At 34.9% G+C, this 22,187-nt stretch overlaps 3 protein-coding genes across 4 annotated transcripts; 1 reads left to right on the plus strand and 2 right to left on the minus strand.

The window, feature by feature from the left end:
- The first annotated feature begins 344 nt into the window (after positions 1-344).
- On the plus strand, positions 345-9,128 carry LOC137812573 (chaperone protein ClpC, chloroplastic-like). The gene is made up of 10 exons (XM_068614654.1): positions 345-503; positions 893-1,474; positions 1,847-1,962; positions 2,074-2,199; positions 5,641-5,826; positions 6,007-6,222; positions 6,871-7,088; positions 7,221-7,296; positions 7,381-7,470; positions 7,721-9,128. Exons 2-10 carry the CDS (start codon positions 910-912, stop codon positions 8,897-8,899), a joined length of 2,772 nt encoding a protein of 923 aa, XP_068470755.1. The 5' UTR covers positions 345-503; positions 893-909; the 3' UTR covers positions 8,900-9,128.
- LOC137812574 (dual specificity protein phosphatase PHS1-like) lies at positions 9,048-15,526 on the minus strand. Its single transcript, XM_068614655.1, has 11 exons — positions 15,280-15,526; positions 14,904-14,993; positions 14,646-14,788; positions 14,163-14,364; positions 13,597-13,773; positions 13,350-13,510; positions 11,277-12,336; positions 10,682-10,825; positions 10,350-10,577; positions 9,801-9,958; positions 9,048-9,680 (listed from the first exon to the last, which is right to left on the minus strand). The coding sequence occupies exons 1-11, from the start codon at positions 15,298-15,300 to the stop codon at positions 9,344-9,346; spliced, it is 2,721 nt and encodes a 906-aa protein (XP_068470756.1). The 5' UTR covers positions 15,301-15,526; the 3' UTR covers positions 9,048-9,343.
- A 1,587-nt stretch (positions 15,527-17,113) lies between these two features.
- LOC137812575 (serine carboxypeptidase-like 45) lies at positions 17,114-20,304 on the minus strand. Of its 2 annotated transcripts, none has more exons than XM_068614657.1 (10): positions 19,950-20,304; positions 19,654-19,755; positions 19,479-19,574; positions 19,034-19,126; positions 18,829-18,908; positions 18,460-18,747; positions 18,220-18,344; positions 17,951-18,043; positions 17,696-17,813; positions 17,114-17,529 (listed from the first exon to the last, which is right to left on the minus strand). In XM_068614657.1, the coding sequence occupies exons 1-10, from the start codon at positions 20,203-20,205 to the stop codon at positions 17,380-17,382; spliced, it is 1,401 nt and encodes a 466-aa protein (XP_068470758.1). In that variant the 5' UTR covers positions 20,206-20,304; the 3' UTR covers positions 17,114-17,379. The 2 variants fall into 2 exon arrangements, with proteins under 2 accessions (XP_068470758.1, XP_068470757.1); XM_068614656.1 differs by having other exon boundaries at positions 17,951-18,049.
- Between the last annotated feature and the right edge of the window lie 1,883 nt (positions 20,305-22,187).

Here is a 22,187-nt window from a genome sequence, read left to right on the forward strand (position 1 = left end):
ATTTCTTTTAAATAATATGTAAAATAACATTTTGAATATTAATATTTATTTTTATTTAATATTTTTTTAAAAAAGAATTATATATAGATAATTTAGAATGATTCTCTTTTCACTAGTATAGGTATAGAAGCAATAGAAATAGAAAAATAAAGAATTTGAATAACTATGACTTATGGAAGGATTTGTTGGATTTATTTGAAAAGAATGGGTAAATTTGTTACGAAATAGAAAACTATTACTCTTTCAAAATAAAATGATAAAAAGTATATTATTATATATATATTTAAAATAATAAAATAAAATATTAAAGAATAAAATGGAAAATTAATTCCGTTTATATTGTTATAGAGAAGATCTCTCTTCTTTATATATAGGTATATGGATGTGAACAAAAGTAATGTACTTTAACAGGTGAGATAAACAAGCTTCGTGCGTGCAATCGAGAAACCACTGTTATCTTCGCCGCCCACCACGCCTTCTCTCTATATCCCTTCTTTTTCACTGTAATCTTCCCAATCTTACCCTTTTCATTTCATCTCTTCTTCTATTTTATTTCTCTGCAACGCTTCCGCTGAATTTATCATTTTTATTTTTCTTGTTTTGTGTCTGTAAAAGTTTGTTTCAATCAGGTATTGGAACTGTCAATTCTCTCATGTTCAGTTTTTCTTCGCTCATGGCTTAGCGACCTAGATGTTTGCTTACGTTATCGTAAATGATTAATTTTTATTTTGAAAAAGTGGCGCCCATGTGTTTGCGGAAATGTTTTGCTTGCCCATTTTTCTTATTCAATATGTTTTTACTAGGTGGTTTGATTTATGACATGCTTTTGTTTTTTTTTTTTTCATTTTTGGTTGTTTGAATCATTTTGTTACCATCTTGTGGATAAATGCAGGCAACAATATAGGAATAATGGCTAGGGTTTTGGCTCAGTCTATCGGTATGCCTGGCCTACTGAGTGGGCAAAGGCATGGGCAGCATAAGGGATCAGGAAAATCAAGAAGGTCTCTCAAAATGATGAGTAGCTTACAAATGCCTGCATTAAGAATGTCAAGTTTCTCTGGACTGCGTACTGTGAACAATTTGGATCTTCTTTCGAGATCTCGACGAAGTTTACCTTCTAAGATGTTGACTTCAACTTCTTCTCGTCGTGAAAGGGCTAAAAGATTCGTACCCAGAGCGATGTTTGAGCGTTTCACTGAGAAAGCAATCAAAGTAATTATGCTAGCCCAGGAGGAAGCTAGGCGGCTGGGACATAATTTTGTTGGAACAGAACAGATTTTATTAGGTCTTATCGGTGAAGGCACTGGCATTGCTGCCAAGGTGCTGAAGTCAATGGGAATTAACCTGAAGGATGCTCGTGTGGAAGTGGAAAAGATAATTGGAAGGGGCAGTGGATTTGTTGCAGTTGAGATTCCATTTACTCCCCGTGCAAAACGTGTTTTGGAACTCTCACTAGAGGAAGCTCGCCAACTTGGTAAATGCTGTTCTGTTCTGTTCTTCTGTGATTATTATTACTTTAATTACAATAAAAAAAAGATTTGTATTGCCTAGAATTTTCTTTCTTTTTCCAATCAGTCCATTTATCTAGTTTTCCAGTGTTTCTTTTGTCATTTATTCTATTAAAAAAGATATAAGTGATTCGGTATGGTTGTATTTATTGTTATGCCTTTATCTGTTTTAGTCGAGTAAACTTCATTCTAATCTAATTATTTATAATAATAAAAGAATAAATTAACAAAGAGGATTCGAAACCACCCATAACCACCCATCATAGAGAGATCCTGAACTAGATTCAGTTTTAAATGGACTCCAATCTGCATTTTAGCTCACTCCTTGAAATTTTTAGGTCACAATTATATTGGATCTGAGCACTTGCTTCTTGGTCTTCTACGAGAGGGTGAGGGTGTAGCAGCACGTGTTCTTGAAAATTTGGGTGCTGATCCAAACAATATTCGGTCTCAGGTTAGTATTGTATTATAATTTTTTTTTAACTTATTTATATCATATATGAAACATGTTTTTATCTATTTTATGTGTAAAATAATCATTATTGTATTCTCACTGGATGGACAGGTTATTCGCATGGTTGGTGAGGGTGCTGACAGTGTTGGTGCTACTGTTGGTCCTGGAAGTAGTAATAACAATAAGATGCCAACTTTGGAGGAGTATGGCACCAATTTGACTAAGCTAGCTGAAGAGGTAATTGTACTATATGATTCGGCGCAACTCATTCAATTATTTCTTTTGGCTATGTTCAATACCTTGGATTACCATTTTCTTCTTTTGAATACCTGTTTGATTATTTCAACCCCTCGGGTAATAAGGTCTGTCCAAATTGTCCCTATTTTATAAAAGGTAGAAAATTTCTTGTAAATCTAATTTATGTTTATCTTTATCTCAACTATATGTAATTTTGGGAATGGATTAGTTATCTTCTAACCAAATTCTTCTAAATCGTGCCAAAAAGTTTGTAATATTTCCCAACTCAACTTAATTAGTGAATCCACAAAGGATAAATTTCATGGATATTTGATACTATCCTCTATGGAAATACAAGAAGCCAATTTCACAAACATAGCTAGTTTTTTTAGTTTTTTCTGAAAATTTCCCCAATGATACTTGGTTTGCCACCAATTAGAGATACCAAGTTTTTTTTTATAGATTTGATACAAAAATTGAACCACTTTCAAAAGCACCATATAGGATGACATCGTTTGAACTAGTAGAGCTAAAAAATCAATTAGAAGAGTCAATTGAAAGACATTCAATTGTCCTAATATGTCTCTCTAGGGAGCTCCTGTTTTGTTAGTTAGAAAGAAAGATGAAAGCTCTAGGCTGTGTATAGATTACAATCAATTAAATGAGTTTACCATCAAGAATGAATATCTTTTCCACCTAAGGATAGAGGATATGATAGACCAATTGAGAGGAGCCTTTGTATCTTCCAAAATAGACATAAGGTTAGGATATCACTAGATTAGAGCAAAGGCAGAAGATGTACAAAAAGATGATTTTAGGACAACATATGGACATTATTAATATCAAGTGATGCCTTTTGGACCAATGCCACGATATAATTATTTTCATACATATAATTATTTTCGTACATATGACCATAAATAATAAGAGATTATGTTTTTGGAAATGTAAGAGACGAATGATGTGATGAATATTGTTTATGACTTATCAACACTAGCTAACCGACATGGTCACAGCAAATAATAACGTCACGCAAAGCTTCGAAACTAGTTTTTTACAATTTTTCAATTCTATGAATTCACATGCATCAAACTTTTTGTATCCAAGCATATAATGTAATATAATATAATAAATAAAGTCACTTCCTTACTGTTGAGAAGAAATAATGCTCACCACCTGTGACATTATAATAATAATGAGAAGAAGGAATATTATTGCATTTGGGTTTCACGCTTACACTGTCATGACTCATGGCTACAGATCATAAGCTTCATCTCTAAATATATAAAAGAATAAGTAAACAACACTTAGACTACAGGAAGATGCCAAAGAAGCTTCTTCTTGGCACTACTTTTCATCCCAACGCGGACACTTTTACAATGTCAACCTTGTGTGTATTTAATTAACTGTCTCCTTTGAATCTAAAATTTCTAACTAGACTACTTCACATCATAAGTTTTCTTGACACACGTCACTCCTCTGACTTAAATAGTTTTCATAATTTAAAAAAAAAAGACATGAACATAAAAAAAGCAATTGAGAAAGGGTATTTCTTTATTAATTGTCATAGATAATATTTTTCTTGTAGAATATAAATTTATATATAGAATGTAGACTAGGCAGATAATATAGAATTTAGAGTAAAATTTTCAAGATTATTCTCTCTTAACAGTATGCAACGCTAAGTTATATCAAGTTGGGAGTTGGACAAACCATGTATGGAGTTGGAAGCTGGAGTGAAGGAGTGTTTGTTTGAGTGGGAGATGAATTAGGTAACCCACTCATGGATCAGCTGGAAGGAAAAGGACTGATAAAGGAAGGAGAGGATAGGTGGTTATGGAAGGAAGGAGAGTCTTCAAAATATACGATTAAGTCAGCTTATAGTACAATAAGGAAAGCAATAAATGGATAAAATAAGATGTTGTACGAGTATTTTTGGAAGGTCAAGCCTCTACCCTCAGGAGGTTGTTGCTTGGAGGGTGATACAAAAGAAAGTAGCAACGAAAGATAACCTCCCCTAAGGAGAGGAATGGTCTTAATTAGCTCTGTTTGTGTAATGTGTGAGGAGGAAGAGGAGACAACTAACCATCTATTTTTTACCTGTAGGATAGCTTGGCTAGTATGGTGTTTGTGCTGTAGGTGGATTGGTGAGATAATGGTTAATCATTGCAATGCAAGGTTTTCAACACCACAAAATAGAGTGTGTTGGTGTATGTGAGTTGCTATAATTGGTGAGATTTGGAAACAAAGGAATAGTGTTACGTGAGTGGTAGAGACCATCTTGAGATTTTTACGATGACACAATTAAAGGTATAGTCATGGATTACAAGGAGCCAGTAGTTGTATTTTCATATGCTGAGTGGTGTATGGAGCCTGTAACATGTCTGAAATCAGTGAAAAAGAACTAAGTGGTTATAGGAGGTACTCACTTGTAAAATTGTTGGTATTACTAACCTTTTTTTAGGTGCTGGTTTGGGAATGTTTAATTAGACTGTAGGGGTACAACAACTACTGGGAGGTGGCGCATTGGCTCTGTGATTGCTGAGAAACCTACCTAGAGCATGTGCCGTGAATGGAGGATTGACATCTATCAAGGTTGTTAGTTGCAGCAATGTAACCAAGCAGGGGCAAAGGAAGAAAGGTTAGTTATGCTGCTGGAAGTTTTCATTGCCGCAAGCTCTTGCACAGTTGGCAAAATATAGTAGGTGTCATCATGTACTCAAAGTGTGTTTTCGTGATTATGAGGAGAGTGTCACTGAAAGAGAAAGCTATTAATTAATGCAGCAAAAAGTGGAGGAATGAAGGATGAAGAATTTAGTATAACGAATGAATGATCCATCTAAAACTGGGATCATAAATACAAGAGCGCATTTTCTGGTGTAGTAGCTTAAATTTGTTTTTTTTTGGCAAGTTCTGGTGTTTAATGTATGTATATGTGTGTAAGGTTGGAACTCCTGAATAATGTGATTGTTGTTGGAGCAGGTTTTTTTGAGTTGGGTTATTATGGATAACTTTATATAGAATTGGAATTTTCTTAAAATACACTATTTATTTATTTATTTTTATTGCTGATAAAAAATAATGAAAATTAATATATATATATATATATATTAATTAGTATTATTTGACTTAATATTTAGTACAATATATATTATTCTATTAGTATAGACCTAATATGTTTATTCTATGAAATTAATTTCTACATCTTCAGTTCAAACATTTAAATCATGTGGAATAATTATATTTCTCAATGTTCATCCTCTAGAAAAAATCCCATTGTTACTAGATTTCTTATGCCAATGGAAGATCAGCTTTCATTTTATCTTATGGTGTAGTTTTTTATTACTGATCTTTTCTCAACCTGAACGATAGGGAAAATTGTTTCATTCTATCTTGTGGTCTGGTTTTTTATTACTGACCTTTTCTCAACCTGAACTATAGGGAAAATTGGATCCTGTTGTTGGTAGACAACCACAAATTGAACGTGTCACTCAAATCTTGGGTCGTCGTACCAAAAATAATCCTTGTCTTATTGGAGAACCTGGGGTTGGGAAGACAGCTATTGCTGAAGGGCTTGCCCAAAGGATTGCAAATGGTGATGTTCCTGAAACCATAGAGGGGAAGAAGGTTAGTATATGGTCTATAAAATTGTATAAATGATTCATTCTAAAACAATGTCTTATTTCTTCTATTGAGTTCGGAGCATGTTAACTGCAGATGTGTTTTTGACTAATGTTTTGGATTTTGGGTGTTTATACACTTCTGGGGAGTTCTGAATGATATGAAACCTTGTTCTGCATGATATAGGTTATAACCCTTGATATGGGTCTACTGGTAGCTGGAACTAAATATCGTGGAGAATTTGAGGAGAGATTGAAGAAACTGATGGAGGAAATCAAACAAAGTGATGAGATAATACTTTTTATTGATGAAGTACACACTCTAATTGGAGCTGGAGCAGCTGAGGGGGCAATTGATGCTGCAAACATACTAAAGCCTGCTCTTGCCAGAGGTGAACTGCAGGTAATATTTTCGCATCATGTTCAAAATGTATTGTCATTGATTTACACTTCAAAATCGATTTGTGTAATGTGTTGGGAGGATTGAGCCTATGTTTTCATTGATATTCGTCATTGAAACAAAAAATACAGAAGGATAAAAACACGTTACTTTTGCTACCTTTGCTGGTCAATAATCGTATATTTAGGTTATTTTTGCAGATATATCTTTTAGAGAAAAGAATTCATAGAGTATGTATTGTCATTTTAATTTTGACATCAAATTTGTTCAAGGAGAAAGAATTGAGTTTGTGTTGCCATTGAAACGTAAATGCTAAAGGATAAAATGACTTCTATTCTGTGTTGCGGACTCGTACATTGTGATAAATGATCACTTAGTTGAATTAAATAATGTCTATTTTTTAATATTTAGTTTTGGAATGTTTTTTATCTTAAAAAAAAAATCCTTTTGCTTGGTCAGCAGTTCAATGTTGGTTGAATAGTGTAAGAATTCAGAATAATATTTGTATTTGTAGACTGTTGAGAAATTTGAAGGCACTTAGTTAAGCTTATACTAAACTTACTGTGATGCTTTTAAGTTATTATTATATGCAGTTATTGTTGCTTAGTTCGAACTTGTACCTATTGTAAGGTGTGTGATTTTTTTATGCAGTGTATTGGAGCCACGACCCTGGATGAATATAGGAAGCACATTGAAAAGGATCCAGCACTGGAGAGGCGATTCCAGCCAGTTAAAGTGCCAGAGCCAACTGTAGATGAAACCATACAAATATTGAAAGGGCTTAGGGAACGCTACGAGATTCATCACAAACTCCAATACACAGATGATGCACTTGTAGCTGCTGCCCAGCTGTCACACCAGTATATTAGGTTTGTCATATTTAAACCCTCTGCATTTTTTTTGTTCATTTTGCTTCTGTTTATGTTGGACAGACAATTTTTTTTTTTATGTTGAATGTTAGGTATCTTCTAGCTTAAATAATTGAATTGAATCCCTTGCAGTGATCGATTTTTGCCCGACAAAGCTATAGATTTAATTGATGAAGCAGGTTCCCGTGTTCGGCTTCAACATGCGCAGGTATATTGTTTGTCAACCTTTCTCATAACCAGGACTTCTTTTGTCTGTTATAGAGCTAATTTTGCTAAATTTGCATACGTTTAGTTACCAGAAGAAGCAAGAGAGCTTGATAAGGAGGTCAGACAGATTGTAAAGGATAAAGAAGAAGCTGTTCGCAATCAAGACTTTGAAAAGGTAATGTGCCTTTACCCAAGATTGGACTTCGTTAACTAACAAATCCAATTAGACAATGTTACTTTAGTATTTCTAAAGTTGTTTTACCTTTGGTAAACTCAGAATGGAGGGTACCTCTTTCCCAGTAAAATAATTATAAAGTGACTTCTAAAACAATGCAGTGGTTTGTTCTTTGTTCAATTATGCTTGATTATTATATCTGCAAGTTATTGTGTATTAGTGTGCTGATGATTTATGAATTTTGTAATAGGCTGGAGGGCTACGAGATAAAGAAATGGATCTTAAGGCCCAAATATCCACACTTATAGAAAAAGGCAAGGAGATGAGCAAGGCAGAAATGGAGGCAGGAGATGGATGTCCCATGGTGACTGAAGTTGACATACAGCATATTGTCTCCTCCTGGACAGGTATTCCGGTAGAGAAAGTCTCAACTGACGAATCTGATCGCCTACTCAAGATGGAAGAGACTTTACACACACGAGTCATAGGTCAGGATGAAGCAGTAAAAGCAATTAGCCGGGCCATCCGACGAGCTAGGGTGGGATTGAAGAATCCTAATCGACCAATTGCCAGCTTCATCTTTTCTGGGCCAACTGGTGTGGGGAAGTCTGAATTGGCTAAAGCTTTGGCTGCATACTATTTTGGTTCTGAAGAAGCCATGATTAGGCTTGACATGAGTGAATTTATGGAAAGACACACAGTCTCCAAACTCATTGGTTCACCCCCTGGATATGTTGGTTACACCGAGGGTGGTCAACTGACTGAGGCAGTTCGGCGTCGTCCCTATACTGTTGTGCTATTTGACGAGATTGAGAAAGCCCATCCTGATGTATTTAACATGATGCTTCAGATCCTGGAAGATGGAAGACTAACAGATAGCAAGGGAAGAACTGTGGACTTCAAGAACACTCTTCTAATAATGACATCAAATGTTGGAAGCAGTGTGATTGAGAAAGGAGGACGTAAAATGGGATTTGACCTTAGTTATGATGAGAAGGATAGCAGTTACAATCGAATCAAGAGCTTGGTGACTGAGGAGCTGAAACAATACTTTAGGCCAGAATTCCTTAATCGGTTAGATGAAATGATTGTTTTCAGGCAACTCACCAAGCTGGAGGTAAAGGAGATAGCAGACATAATGTTGAAGGAGGTGTTTGAAAGACTAAAGGTCAAAGAGATTGATCTCTCAGTGACAGAAAAATTTAGGGAAAGGGTGGTTGAGGAAGGATATAATCCTAGTTATGGGGCTAGGCCTCTAAGAAGGGCCATCATGCGACTTTTGGAGGACAGTATGGCCGAGAAGATGCTTGCTAGAGAGATTAAAGAGGGTGACTCAGTTATAGTAGATGCCGATTCTGATGGTAATGTGATTGTGCTTAACGGTACTAGTGGTGTCCAGGAGTCACTATCAGAATCTCTTCCTGTGTAACGTGGTTGCCTTTACTAGAGTACTTTTTTTTTTTCTTTAAAAGAAAAACATATTTAGTTTTAGTTGTCATTGGACATACTTTTAATTGAATGCTGGTAGTTTTAGTAGTCTCAGGCAAGTTTGCTCATAATCCATCAACACAGCAAGATTTGAGTGTGAATGAAAAGAAAGGTCTGTTGGTCTACTTTAGTGACCAATCTTTATTTATCGAAATGGAATTTTAAAGTTACATTTATGGTCTTACAGCTTAACCTAAAATAGTTGTATCACAACTAATGATCAATTATCAAATGTATGTTTTTTAATTACAAAGTACAAATCCTCCGAATGGGATATACATGATTCTAATTTATGAAACTTTGGTAAGAACTGCAGTCATATCTTAACCCGATTTACATATCTTAACCCGATTTAAAGTTTCTATTGATCTATTATTGGATGAGATTATCTTTGTGTGGGGCTGACACTCCCTCCACGGCTAATCTTCAAAGCTGTCAAAGCTTTCTGAATTTCCATAGTCATGGCGCTATCTACACTCCCAGAGGACAGTTTTCTATGTGATTTCTGCAGATGGAGCTTGAGTGAGCTGCTGCTTAGTCCAGCATTCTTCCCACATATTGGGCAAACTTTCATCATTGGTTTTCGCTGAAGCCATTCCATCGAAACCTTTCCATATAGTTTCTGATCCAATTCCAATAAGATCTTTGCAAAACCGTCGTTGGGTTGTGCTCGACAGTGAACTCGCTTCAAAGCTTGCCATGCTTCTGATAAAGTATACTCCCTGCACCATAAACAATCAGTTCAAAACTCGTTGCAACTGTCACTCACGAGCAGTAGTAATCAAAGAAAGAAAGTGAGGACAATATGTACTCTTACTCGTACAATTTTGAATTTTACTTACTTCCTGAGCATTAAGTATGCGAGGACCAATGTGACACTTCTGCTTTTCCCCTCAAAGCAGTGAACTAAAACTCTTTGACCAGTTTGTTCAACATAATCTATAAAATCACATGCTTCTTCAAATATGCTGCTGATGTTGTAATCATCACTGTCACATACCTGCTCAAAAGGAACCATGAACCAAATAAATATGAAGACATTCCTAAAACGAACGTAAATCAAAAGTAAATTTTAATAGAAAAAAATATTAAAAAAAGCACAACTAGAGTGCATCAAATCATATTGGATGACAAATTCTGCTATTTAGAAGCTATCAGCCAGAAGATATTAACAATTTAAAGAGAACTGCAAAGCAAAATCTACCCCATCGATTGCTCGAATCATCCTTTGTTAATAAGAAGGATTAGAAATATTTTGAGCAGGGTAGATTCTCAATCCAAAGGAGAGATATCACCACCCAAAAAATAAATCTTAGCAAATAAGACATTAGAGTAAAGGTAAAAAATAAGACATTAGAGTAAAGGTAAAAAATAAAGTAAATACGACTTACAGAGAAATTCTTATACACAAATAGATCATGATACTGAGTTTCTGACTGTCCAATTTCATTGGTACACAAACATAAAATATTTGTGATTCCCAAGTATTGCAGTGTATGAACAGATCTTGCAGCCAATGCTCCACCAATAAATAGACTACTCGTCACGGCTGAAGGTTTCTCAGTACTTGCAGCATCTGATATCAATCCAATTCTCTCGAGAATATGCTCAAGTCTAATCTGAAAGTTAAAAGGGTAATGCAACATGAACGGAAATGCTTCATAAATGAAAGGACTCTACTACTAGTGAATTTCAGATTTGAAAGCAATAAAGTGAAGATAACCTTAAGTTCATATGCGTCAATAACACAGTTATTATCACCCTCAAAAAATCCTGGATTGAAATTGTTCTCCTGACATAGTTTGATGGCGTCACTTTTAAGCATTTCATTCCATTGTTCCAATTCTTTACTGCATTCAGCATCAACCTGGAAAACATGATACAATTTAAAAAAAGTGGAAAGAAACAGCAAATTGCGTTGCTTTTAGTTTAGTCTTATATTCCTATTTGCCAGTCAACCCTCTGAGACACTGTATTATGTGAATATGAGATCAGCACATGCAGAGTGAGGAGTGGAGCTGTTGGTATGATTTGAAAACCCACATTTTGGTGGCAAATAACAAACGGTGCAAAATCTATGCTCTCACTTGTGGAAGAAACAGGAGCACATTGTTATAAACATTGTCCACATTGGTCAATTTTATGTCCAGACATATAGTCCTATACTTCTACATTTTAAAGCAATATGCCACGGACTGATTGTTTATGAACTATGCAATATGTAAATGGAAAAATTGCACAAAACAATGTGTTACTAAAAAAGCTGCACTGAAATCATGTGACTAGAAGATAAGGTTATGTTTTGTTATGAGATCGACCTTGGCAAATTTATGGAAGTCACGGAGCATAGTAGTCAAACGCAGACTACGAAGTGGTTCCCCATTTTTATAGAACTTTCCATGGCAAGTTTCTCTTGACGTAGGACTGGAATCTCTGTTGCCTGAAGATGATGCCTTTGAAGGAGTTCTCAGTGATTCTGAATCAATCAAATCATGATGGTTATCATTACCAAGCCTCCCCTTGCATGATGGAGAGGAACAATGCCCCCCAGATGCCAGTGAAGGTGAGTCAGGAACCACAGTATCTTCTTTGTCAAATTCTCCCAAAGATATTTTACTTGAAATGTTCATAAATTGTCGTAACAAAGTATCAAGTCTTTGGTGAAGTGTGAGTAGGAATATGTGAAATCCCTGCAGATCCCTGAGAGCAGCGCGGAAACCAGTACGGAACGCATGAACTACAGACATTACGTCATTATCAGTTTTATCCATGTCTTCTTGTGGAGGACATCCTAATTTCCCTCCAGTCACATCATATATCAGGTTTGAGGCAAATTCAGAACTATTGATTAACAACTCAATCAACTTAGGATAATTAACCTGATCATTTGCACGTTTTCCAGCAGGGGGTCGCCGAGGAACACAAGAATCAATGGCTACTATGCTAATGTCCGTAGACATTGATTCTTCAGATGTTTGACCTATAAGGTTCATGTCAAGAGATATTGGAAATTCTGTTATATCTGAAAGATCAGAGGATTGTGATATCAAGCCAGGATCGTGAGAATCGAGTCTGCATTCTACTGAAGTTGACCTTCTTTCTTTCTGAAGAGCCCATGTCATCTTTGGTTTATATCGGTCAATTGCAGAATCTACAGCGGCTTTTAGCACATCTGTATTTGCACAGATAATCTTTCCAGCCAACAACAAATTTGCTGGATTCCCACGCCATCTAAGGTCACGGCAAGGTAGCCTATCTTCATTTCTGATGACAAGGTCCAGCATCAGCACCCTGCCAAGAGCTTCAGACGTTCTCTCTGCACATCCCTTTGACTTGAATGCAGTAGAGCTTTCAAGCAAGGGTGAACCGTGTACATAACTGCAAGAAGATGGTGAATCTTCAGAAATAATAATCAAAATTTATTTTGTAGAACAAACAAGTGTTTTTCTCCATAATGAACAATGGCCGTCATTGACTCTAAGAATGTTTTCTCTTTCTGTAAATGCCATATTAACGAATTTCATTGTTTTCTTCAGAAACTAGTGACAACATAAGATGAGCCCATAAATTCTTTAGAATTAAAATATTTTCTTATTAGGGTAGCGACTATCAATGTATTGCTTACCATAAAAAATAGAAGAGAAAAAAGAATCAAAATGATTATTTCTTGGTGGTTCCCACTTGCCAAAATCATTTAGATTGAGATTGATAAGAAGATACCATTTCTCGGATGATTTCATACTTGCATTAACTACGTGACAGCACAGAAGCCACATAAGTCCAAGCATAAACAAACATAATTATACATGAAACAGAAAATCATCAAGTGGCAAACGTGGTAAAAATCAAGAGTCAATATTCTGTGTACATTTTTTTAGATGGGAATATTATGTATCTTCTTTCCTAAAAATGTCCATACCTTGATGCCAACAACACCTTCCTCTGTCCAGACACTAGGTTTTCTACCCAGGACATTTTGATGATTAGTATGGTAAAAAGGAATAATAGGGACAAAGAATTCAATCAGGAAGAATAAAATTTCATGGGTTTTCCACGTTTCCTACAAATGCTAGGATACATTTACTTCTATTTAGTATGCTTGAAAAGCTGGACAAATCAAGAATAACTTAAGTATCAATTGCTGTCACACATAGTGATGGGACTTTTGTATAAGGGAAAGAACAATAATCTATTTCAAAGATTTTCTATAGGTGTGTCAAGATCAATCAACCAGTTCAATACCAAGCTTATCAAAATTCAATGAACAACATCAGAAGCAGCACAGTTGCAATGTCTGCATTTAAACAGAGTTGTTGGAAATGACAAAGCAAGCAAAGGTATTCTGTGTTTCCATGTTAAACCTGAACTAATTAAAATCAGATGGATCATACCTCATAAAAAAGAGACACCGGCTGAGCTCAAGTGCTTCCAAAAGTTCAAAGCATGTCATCTCACCAATTTCATCACCCTCAGAACTTGCTGCTTCTCTAGCTTTTTCTGCAGCTTCCTTTATTTGTTGCCATTCAAAACTGGTATTGTGAATGACTCTACCCTGCATCTTCCAAAATTAGTAGAGGAGAATGAATATGGAAGAAGTATAGTCTACTACAAAGTTAAGCTTGCAGATGTTAGAACAACCTGTGGAGTTTGGACTCCCAACCACTTGGCAAATTCATAGCCAAGACGTTCAGACTGTGTTGCCATTCTTGATGGTGATACCTTTATAACTGCTGCTGCTTCTTTTGGACAAGTATCGGCATTCCCAGGGAAATTGAAAAAGGCAAAGAAGACAACTCCTCCAGAATTTACAGTTACCTATGTGCACACAACTGAGGAGACATTAATCCAGAAATTAAGAAAATACTGCAGCAAAACAATAACTATTCTTTATAGCTTATATAGCTAACTATTATCAACATGCTCATAACCACATTTTCTTAATCCATCATATCTGACTAACCAAAAACAAAATTATTTGATCAAGTATGTATAGTCATAAATATAAGGAGCACAGATAACAAATCCAAAAAGGATATCCATACACGAGGTGTGCATTGGCTTACATGAACAACTTATGTTAGCAATCCACGGCACACAAGTGGCATCTAAAATATCAACCTGTTTGGTATTTGATCCTCAAGAATTAGCCACAAAGTATTTAGTGTACTGGTGGTTGTACACAACAATTATAGAAAACAATTAACCTCGAGAGCTTTGTTCATCTCATCCTCAGATTGTTCATTGCTACTACTGTGTTCAGTGTGGTGTAGTGAAGAGAGCATGTCCCAAGAAAAAGAGCTTGACTCAATGTCCAACATTGCAGCCTTCCCAAGCCTCTCCCACAATCTAATTTCTGTCTGATCAAGGTGCAGCACCAATTTTGGATCCTCCAACCGTTCTATAACGCTGGCCACAAATGATGCGCATTAGCAACTGTCACAAACTTCACTTTTTAAACACGCCCTAACTTCTCACCACCCCAAAAGATAAAGAAAATAACAAAACTTAGATTAAGTTCCCTTGATATTTTTGGTGGCCTCTTCCATAAAAATTAAGAGTTTCACTTTGGTAATCAGCATAGTAAAGGTTTGCATTAAAAGTCAACACAGATTACCAACCAAAAACACCTACAGAATTGTTTCTAAATTTTACCAAAAAGATAACCCTCCAAAGTAACAATAACTAACCAAGAACTAGACGTCATGGTGATGGAAGTACGATGAGGGAAGCCAGTTGAACGATGTTTTGCAGTGCGTTTACGAACCAATTGGAGCCATTGCGTGAACTTAAACGCAGGCCCTGCAGTGATATCTCCCAACATATACAAAACCTGCATTACAAAAGTCCCCAAACTCAGGGCTCCTCATGATCGATCCATGCATTTGCACTTGCATTTTCAAATATCATAACGACACAAATGTAACACCCACAAGTCTATATCTTACCCGAGAAGTCACAGTGAGAGGCAATGGGGCCTCAATCTCAGCCTCAGATTCTTGATTTTCGAGTTCCAATTCCCTCTCTTGGCTTTTGCCCTGTAATGTCCACTCCCACATGCAAAATGTTAACAATATTCATGTGCAACACCAACAGACCCAATCATGGATCTACCCCCACCAATTAGAGCAGATCACAATCACAATGAAATGCAATGCAAAACATGCATGTGATGTAATCATGTAATGTAACTTAAGATCTAAAATAAAGCCATGATGAAGAATAGAAGCATTGCATCAAAAGGTGGTTCTAACTTTTATTTTCCAAAAAAATAAATGTTTGTATTGTTAATGAAGATGTTGTGTAGATGGAAGAGGCATTAACCTGGTTTCGCTGTTTTGCCATATGGTATTGGTATATGGTATTAAAAGATGGTTTTTGTGGAATGTAAAGTCAAATTAGAAGGGGAAAATTGTACCTGAATAGCAGGCAAAGTAATATCTTTTTTTAAGGAGAGAGAAATGGGAGGATTGTGAATTATGGTAATGATGATGGGCAGTTCATGTACATAGCTTTTTGAATTGAAACAAGACACAACACAACACAGTTAACAAAGTTGTTCTGCAACAACTTTGAATGATAAGAGCTAAAGGTCATAATTATTCCTTTGTGATAATTAAGGAATATAAAATTTGTGTCATTTATGTTTCCCTCCTATAACATGTATTTTCTATTATATTTATACTCTTTTAAATATTAATTAAATAACTTCTATAAAAAAAGTATGATATCATAAAAAAATTAACGTTAAACCTTTTTTTCATATCAAATTAAAAATTTATAATTATATAAATATTAAAAAAATTATAAAAAATAAACAATTAGATAAGAATAAATATAAAAACAAGATGAGTAGAATATATATATTCAATTTAAAAAGTGTAACTACTCGTAATGATATTCACCATCAAAATCGAAATAAGTTTTAACAATTAATGTAATAATACATTATTTTAGCATAGAAAAAAAAACTAAATTATTTATTTTATATTTTGAAAAGTCCATTGATACTACCAGGTTATTAAAAAGATTATATAAGTTGCTTAATTGATGTCAATTATCAAATTTTCATTCTGTTTAATTATTTTAAATTTGAAAGAAGAAGGAATGTCCCTCATTTGAAAAACTAAATAGACAACATTTGAAAAATAAAATTAATGCTATTGAAATATATTATTGTTTGAAAAAATAACTAAATAAAAATAATTACGATAATTTATAAAATAAAATATCACACTGATAACAAGCCTAAAGATACATTTATTTGCAACTTCTTTCTAACTATGTGTACACAATACTCCAACAAACTTTCTTTAACAAGACAATGCAATCTTTTCTCTCAATTTTATTGGAAATAGGAAAAAAAAATACTTAGGCGATTTATACGTTAAGATAATTAATCTTTAACTATTATAATTTTTTTTCTTATTTTCTTTTGGATGTAGAAATAAAAATTCAAATTAAAGGACTAAAGAAGCCATCAATAGCAGCTATACCTATAAAGGATGAGAGACAGAAACAAGACAAGACACCCACTTTGCTGCTATCTCAGGATGCAACAACATCAAATTTGAATACTAAATTCATAGGTTTTACTTTTTTTTACATCTTTGTACGATAAAAGGGCATATAGATAGATCCCTAGTTTAGGGTCATCACCATGCTGAAGCTGTTTGACACTGTTAAGGGACATTATTCAACTATGGAAAGTTGGAAAGCTTCTTATCACATACAGGGGAGGCACCCCATTTTGTCTTCGTTCTTGAAAATCATACTGTTGCCTATGGACAAAGTAAAACACCAGTATGTGAATGTAACAAGTATGATTTAGACGTACACTTTTTGAAAAAATAAGAATTGCTTGGTTTGAATGATCATTCAAAAAAACATTTGTAAAATGAATTATTTGATAAAATAGTTGTACATTTTATTCAAAAAAAATAAAAATAGAATGATTTATCATGTTGAAAAACTATCAATATATGCTGTTACTTTTCTGAGTGATTATTGTTCATTATAAAGCAGAACAGCAGAAATTTGTTATATATACTACTGTTCCATTGTTGCACAAGATATCTAACGGGACAATGCTGATGTTTGCACAGAGGACAAAATCAACTTATACAGCAGGAATAGTTCCCTTTGAAAGCCAACAAAATTAGAAAAAAAAAACCATGCTGAATTCTCTTACTACATTTTTACAGAAGTTTTCTAAGCCAATGATCCATATTACATTCGACAGTCCAAAACAAGCACCCTATCATGGAAGTAAATTGGCATGTGACTCATATTTCCCCTCTCACCTTAAAATTTTCTTTTACCAACTTTTCTTTTGAAATAACAGTTGATTTAATAATGATATAGTACAAACTTAGGCTTACTTACAACCTCTCAACTAGATTAGAAAAAAAAAACTAAGTAGTGTCAGAAAATTTCAGGTAGAGGCCTATCTTCCAAGAATGACTTGAACAAAACAAACGATCTTTCAGGCTGTGAGAAAGGGGCTTCATGGGAGGCACCTCTGACAGTAGCAAATGAGAGGATACTGCCATAAACTTGAGTCCATCCACCAACCTAAACAAAAGATTTGCAAATTCTCATTAGTTCAGGACGTATGTATATTAAACAAGTTGGATTATATTTTATAGTGTTTTACTTCCATGAGAAATGTTTCCTACCATTGTTGTGCATGCATATATAACACGGTTTAAGCAAGATGTTAAGTTGTATTAGTATGTACCTGCTGGCCTTCAAACCATACTCTGTAGGGGACTGTTGTATTCAATCCTAGTTGTCTAGCCAGCTTTTGAACTAAGGTGCGGCTTCCAGTTAGTGGAATTACTGAATCTTGATCTCCACTGTAATAAAACAAAACAGGGTTATGTTAATTTGTACATGGTATTTGAAAAACATACATATGGACCTTCAAGTTCAAGTAACTGAAGTAAATACAATGAACATGGAGAAGGAAACATTTTAGGTCTAGTTGTTATACCTGTAAATTAAGACCCGAACTCCAGCTTTTATGAGTGATCCAACAACAGGAAGTGTAGGTTTCTCCAGGTTGAGCATATCATAGTCCAAAATGCTGTTGCTAACACACAATGTAACTATGCATGTTATTGTGATTGGTAATATTTTCAAAGTAATTTTACTATGATTACTTATCTTTCATGACCAATTAAGCAAATCCATTAGGGTGACCAACTAGCTTGATAAAGGATAAACTTTTTTTCCCATTTTGTTAAGTTTTGAAGAAATTACTTGCTGCAGACATCCCACTTTCGGACTCCAACAAGCTTGGCATGGAGCGCCTCTTGTACATCTTTCCGGTTCAAGTAATTAGTAACTTTGTCATCTACACATACATCTATGCTCTCATTTATTTTCTGTTTGGCAAGAGGTAATGAACAAGTCAATGTAAAAAAACAAAGTTGTTTGAAGTATAATAGCTAAAATCTGATATAGGAAACATCCACACAAGAAAACTGAGAGAAAACTGACTTGGCCTTGAGGACAAATAGCTTTGGATTGTGAAAGCACTGATGAAATGCAAACATCAAGGGTGACATCATATTTGTCCACAAACCTACTGGTTTCTCTGGCTACATGCCTCAAAACCTTTGAACAAACCGGCGAAATCGAGTCTCTATAGTATTCACTGACATACCGGGAATAATTACAACCTGTAGTAAACAATTTGTACGTTGAATCAGATATCAATCCGTGAGACCAGAAGAACTCGGCCCTTGAATTCAAGTCAGTGGCGTATTCTAGAACTGGATTACCCAACTGCAATAAAAGTATGCATTGTTAGAAATGTCCCAAGAAAGAAGCATGGTTGATAAATAAAATGGTGTGTATGTTACTTACGGCTATGCCTTTCAGATTGAATAACTTCTCCTTTTTGTTTATTTCAATCATGAGCTTTGCAAGTTGTGGAACATAATGCCCTGATGTTTTTCGATAAAGAAAAATGTGTAATAACAAATAATAGCGATTGTTACATGTGTAACTGGCATTTCGAAATTTGAGCTTTTCTAGAAATGATAACTGAACAGTGATGTGGTATGCATACCTGCATAGCTTTCACCTGCTAGAAACAAATCTCTGTTCCTGAATTGAGGGAACTTGTTGAACCAGCGTTGCAAGAATACAAGATTGTCCCTGGCTTGAGAAATCAAAATTACTGCTTCAGAAGACAGAAAGGAATAATAGCTATTTGTGTAATCAAGGACTGTGATGTTGAATCAAAACAATAGCATTCTAATGTAAGGACGAGGGATGAATAATCAAAGGGAGTTTATCATATCATGCAAAAGTTGTGTCGCATTTTTAGCACTAATTGCTGTTTTGTCTCAACTTTTTAAAAGCCTAAACATCATATGTAGTGTACGTGCCTTTTTTGACAGAAGATATGATTTAAAGAAGCTTTCTGAAGATGAGCTTATTTGTCTCAAAAGATTAAAAAAATAATAAAATGAACAAAGTTCCAAAGCAATTGATACTGGAAGATAGATTACCTGTTGTCTCATCATTCACAGTCTCATAGGAGGAGCCACCTTTAGCATAAGAGAACCCCACCCCAACTGGTGTCTCCAAATACAACATGTTTGTCTCTGCATTACAAAGTAACTCTTGTCATATTGGAGCAACTCTTGCACATATAATGGAATGATCAGTGCCTCAATGGAGTACCTCTGTTCCAACTGTACTCGTTTTTAATCAGAACTTCCCCATTTGGTCTAAAAGGTCCATTTTCAGAGAATGCACCCACTCCAAGAGAAGAACAGCCAGGTCCTGTACAAAACAGAAACTAGCTTATACATTTAAAGTCTTTCTAGGAAATTTTAAAAGCATATTCTGAAACTAAATGGTCTATATTCTATACTGATTATGCATATATTTTGTTTTTTATCTTAAGTCTTGAACTTATTTTGATTTTTCTGGTAGTGTTATATAAATATAGTTGTACCGAGTTAGAGATTGCAGACCTCCATTGAGCCAGAGAACAAGAGGCTTTGAAGCTGGATGAGTTTCTGATTCAACAAAATAGTAAAAGAGAGCTTTGTGTTTGAGGTCATCCACTGTAACATATCCTGAGAACTGTTGGAAGCCTGTGTTGGGTTGCCCGGGAAGCCGAACAATTCTATCTGCATGATTAGAGAGACAGAAAATCTCCAAGCAAAAGCTCAATTGAAGCAACACCACAGTCATTGCCATGGTTTTCCATGTGGGCAAGTTCTTCATTTTTCACAAAATGGAGAGAGTAGGACTAAGGCAGAGCAGTACCAGAAAGAGAGAGAGGTATGTGCTGGTTTTAAATTGGTACAATGTTACCGAGTGTTTACTGCATGAGGTTAATTGTGGGCCACTTAGTCATTGGGAGCTGCTTTTAAATTCATTCTATGATTACAGTTCCAGCTTTATTACATTTTTTTCCCTTGCAGGCTTGCTAGTAAACGGTGTTGAAAGTGATGTATGAGGGTTATAGATCTTAGTGCATCGAGTCTGTCTATACTATGAAGCAAAAATAAAGTTGTATACATTATTGGGCCTCAAAATACTAGAATAAGAGTCTGTTTATAAAGTTTGCTGCTATGAAAAAGAAATTAGCTATTGGAATGTGGGCTACCTTGATAATATTCCCTCTTGAGAATTACAGTGTGTGGATCTTCTTTTTAGACTTATAGTTCTACTTTTACCACACACCAACTCGTGTCCCTTTCATTCTTTAGAATGTGAGTTAAAATTACTAATGTACTATATTTTATGATTAGAAAAAAAAAAGTAACTCATTTTTCTGCATTCTGAGTCACCAGAGAATATGAGTACTTAGCACTTGGGGATATTGCAGGTTGTATGCAGAGAGATACACGGTTTGGTTTCGGTTTTCCCGAAAGATTGTTTGATTGATGAACTTTTCTTGATCAACAAGTACGGAAGCATGGAGATTCCAAGAAAAATTTAACAATCCTACTCTTGTAATTGACTACTATATTGTAGGATGTCAGAGAAGCTACAAAGAGTTTTGTGGTATATTTGAGGACTTAGTAATAGTGACCTTAATGATGAGATTTTCCTCAGGACCATACTGTTAGAAAATTATGAATGGATTTAAAATTCAAAGGAGAAATTAGCTGAGTCCTCCAACTTTGGTTATGGATTTTTCTTGATGTTGTTATTTGGGGATGAACTCGTTCCCTTTGACCAGTTATGAAAAGATTTTTCTTATTATGATAGGAAAACCTTTATTCTTTTCTTTTTCTTTTCTTCCAAACCTTTCTGTACTGCTGATACAAAGCAACTACCCTCCAACATATATCATTTCTTTTTTTCTTTTCATATACAAACTCACATGCTAGCCTATACGGAGCCATTTGTCCCCATCGTGCCAACTTTTTTACTGTTGAGGGGGCCTCCCTCAATTCATCAATTCACCAGCTGTGTTAGATCTGTATGCTAATGGTTTGGCAAACATGTGTTAAATCAGTGTTAAAACTGTGTTAAATCAGTGTTAAATCATCGGACCCTATATATCCAAGTACACTTAGACCTTAGGAAAAAAGAAGATGGTCTAATCATAATATAATTGTAACCAAGCCTACTCATTGAACCACTTATTTTCTAAGAAAGAAAGAAAAACACATAAGAAAATGCTATAAGCATTAGAACAAACAAGCTACAAAAAGACAAATATGATATACATATGGTGGGGGTTGTGTTATATATATATATATATATGCATGCAGCTCAAAGAACTGATAAAGGAGAAAAAAAATGGTCCCTACCTTGATAGCTTTTACAGAAGGCTTCAGATTTTTCATCATTAGCTGCACATAGTGTCAATGGTGTATGTGTATTGTCAACTTTCTATCAACTCTTAAACACAAAAATTCTGCTCCCACCTAACATCCATTCCATTCAATGTTCATTCTTCATGCTTAGGAAAATTTGTCTGACATATCAACATGTATATATATTGTAATAACGTAACGGTAGAAGTGTTTAGGAAGAGTTTTGGAGCATGATAATGTGTTGCATGTAGAGAAAGGACTGGTATTACTTTGTTCAATCTTTTGTTTTTCTAAGCATAAAAGATAGAGAGTGGAGAAAAAAGCTGATCCACTTTTAAATTTCCTTCTTTTTTATGATATGGTGTGCTATCACCTCCACCATCACAAGTCCCCAACTTTCAGAATCTATTAGGAACACAAACCAAAACCTTCAAA

Source organism: Phaseolus vulgaris, chromosome 2, assembly GCF_000499845.2.
Source record: "Phaseolus vulgaris cultivar G19833 chromosome 2, P. vulgaris v2.0, whole genome shotgun sequence".
In the NCBI taxonomy this organism is placed as follows: domain Eukaryota; kingdom Viridiplantae; phylum Streptophyta; class Magnoliopsida; order Fabales; family Fabaceae; genus Phaseolus; species Phaseolus vulgaris.

Coding starts and splice junctions, on each gene's coding strand:
- LOC137812573 (XM_068614654.1), top strand. CDS start 910: ATGGCTAGGGTTTTGGCTCAGTCTATCGGTATGCCTGGCCTACTGAGT. Junction 1,963..2,073: donor CAAACAATATTCGGTCTCAG/GTTAGTATTGTA, acceptor CTGGATGGACAG/GTTATTCGCATGGTTGGTGA. Junction 7,089..7,220: donor CTGTCACACCAGTATATTAG/GTTTGTCATATT, acceptor AATCCCTTGCAG/TGATCGATTTTTGCCCGACA.
- LOC137812574 (XM_068614655.1), bottom strand. CDS start 15,300: ATGGCAAAACAGCGAAACCAG. Junction 12,337..13,349: donor CGGTGTCTCTTTTTTATGAG/GTATGATCCATC, acceptor ATCTTCTTGCAG/TTATGTACACGGTTCACCCT. Junction 10,578..10,681: donor TTGACGCATATGAACTTAAG/GTTATCTTCACT, acceptor TTTAACTTTCAG/ATTAGACTTGAGCATATTCT.
- LOC137812575 (XM_068614656.1), bottom strand. CDS start 20,205: ATGAAGAACTTGCCCACATGGAAAACCATGGCAATGACTGTGGTGTTG. Junction 19,756..19,949: donor TGTTCTCTGGCTCAATGGAG/GTCTGCAATCTC, acceptor TGTTTTGTACAG/GACCTGGCTGTTCTTCTCTT. Junction 17,814..17,950: donor GTTCGGGTCTTAATTTACAG/GTATAACAACTA, acceptor GTTTTATTACAG/TGGAGATCAAGATTCAGTAA.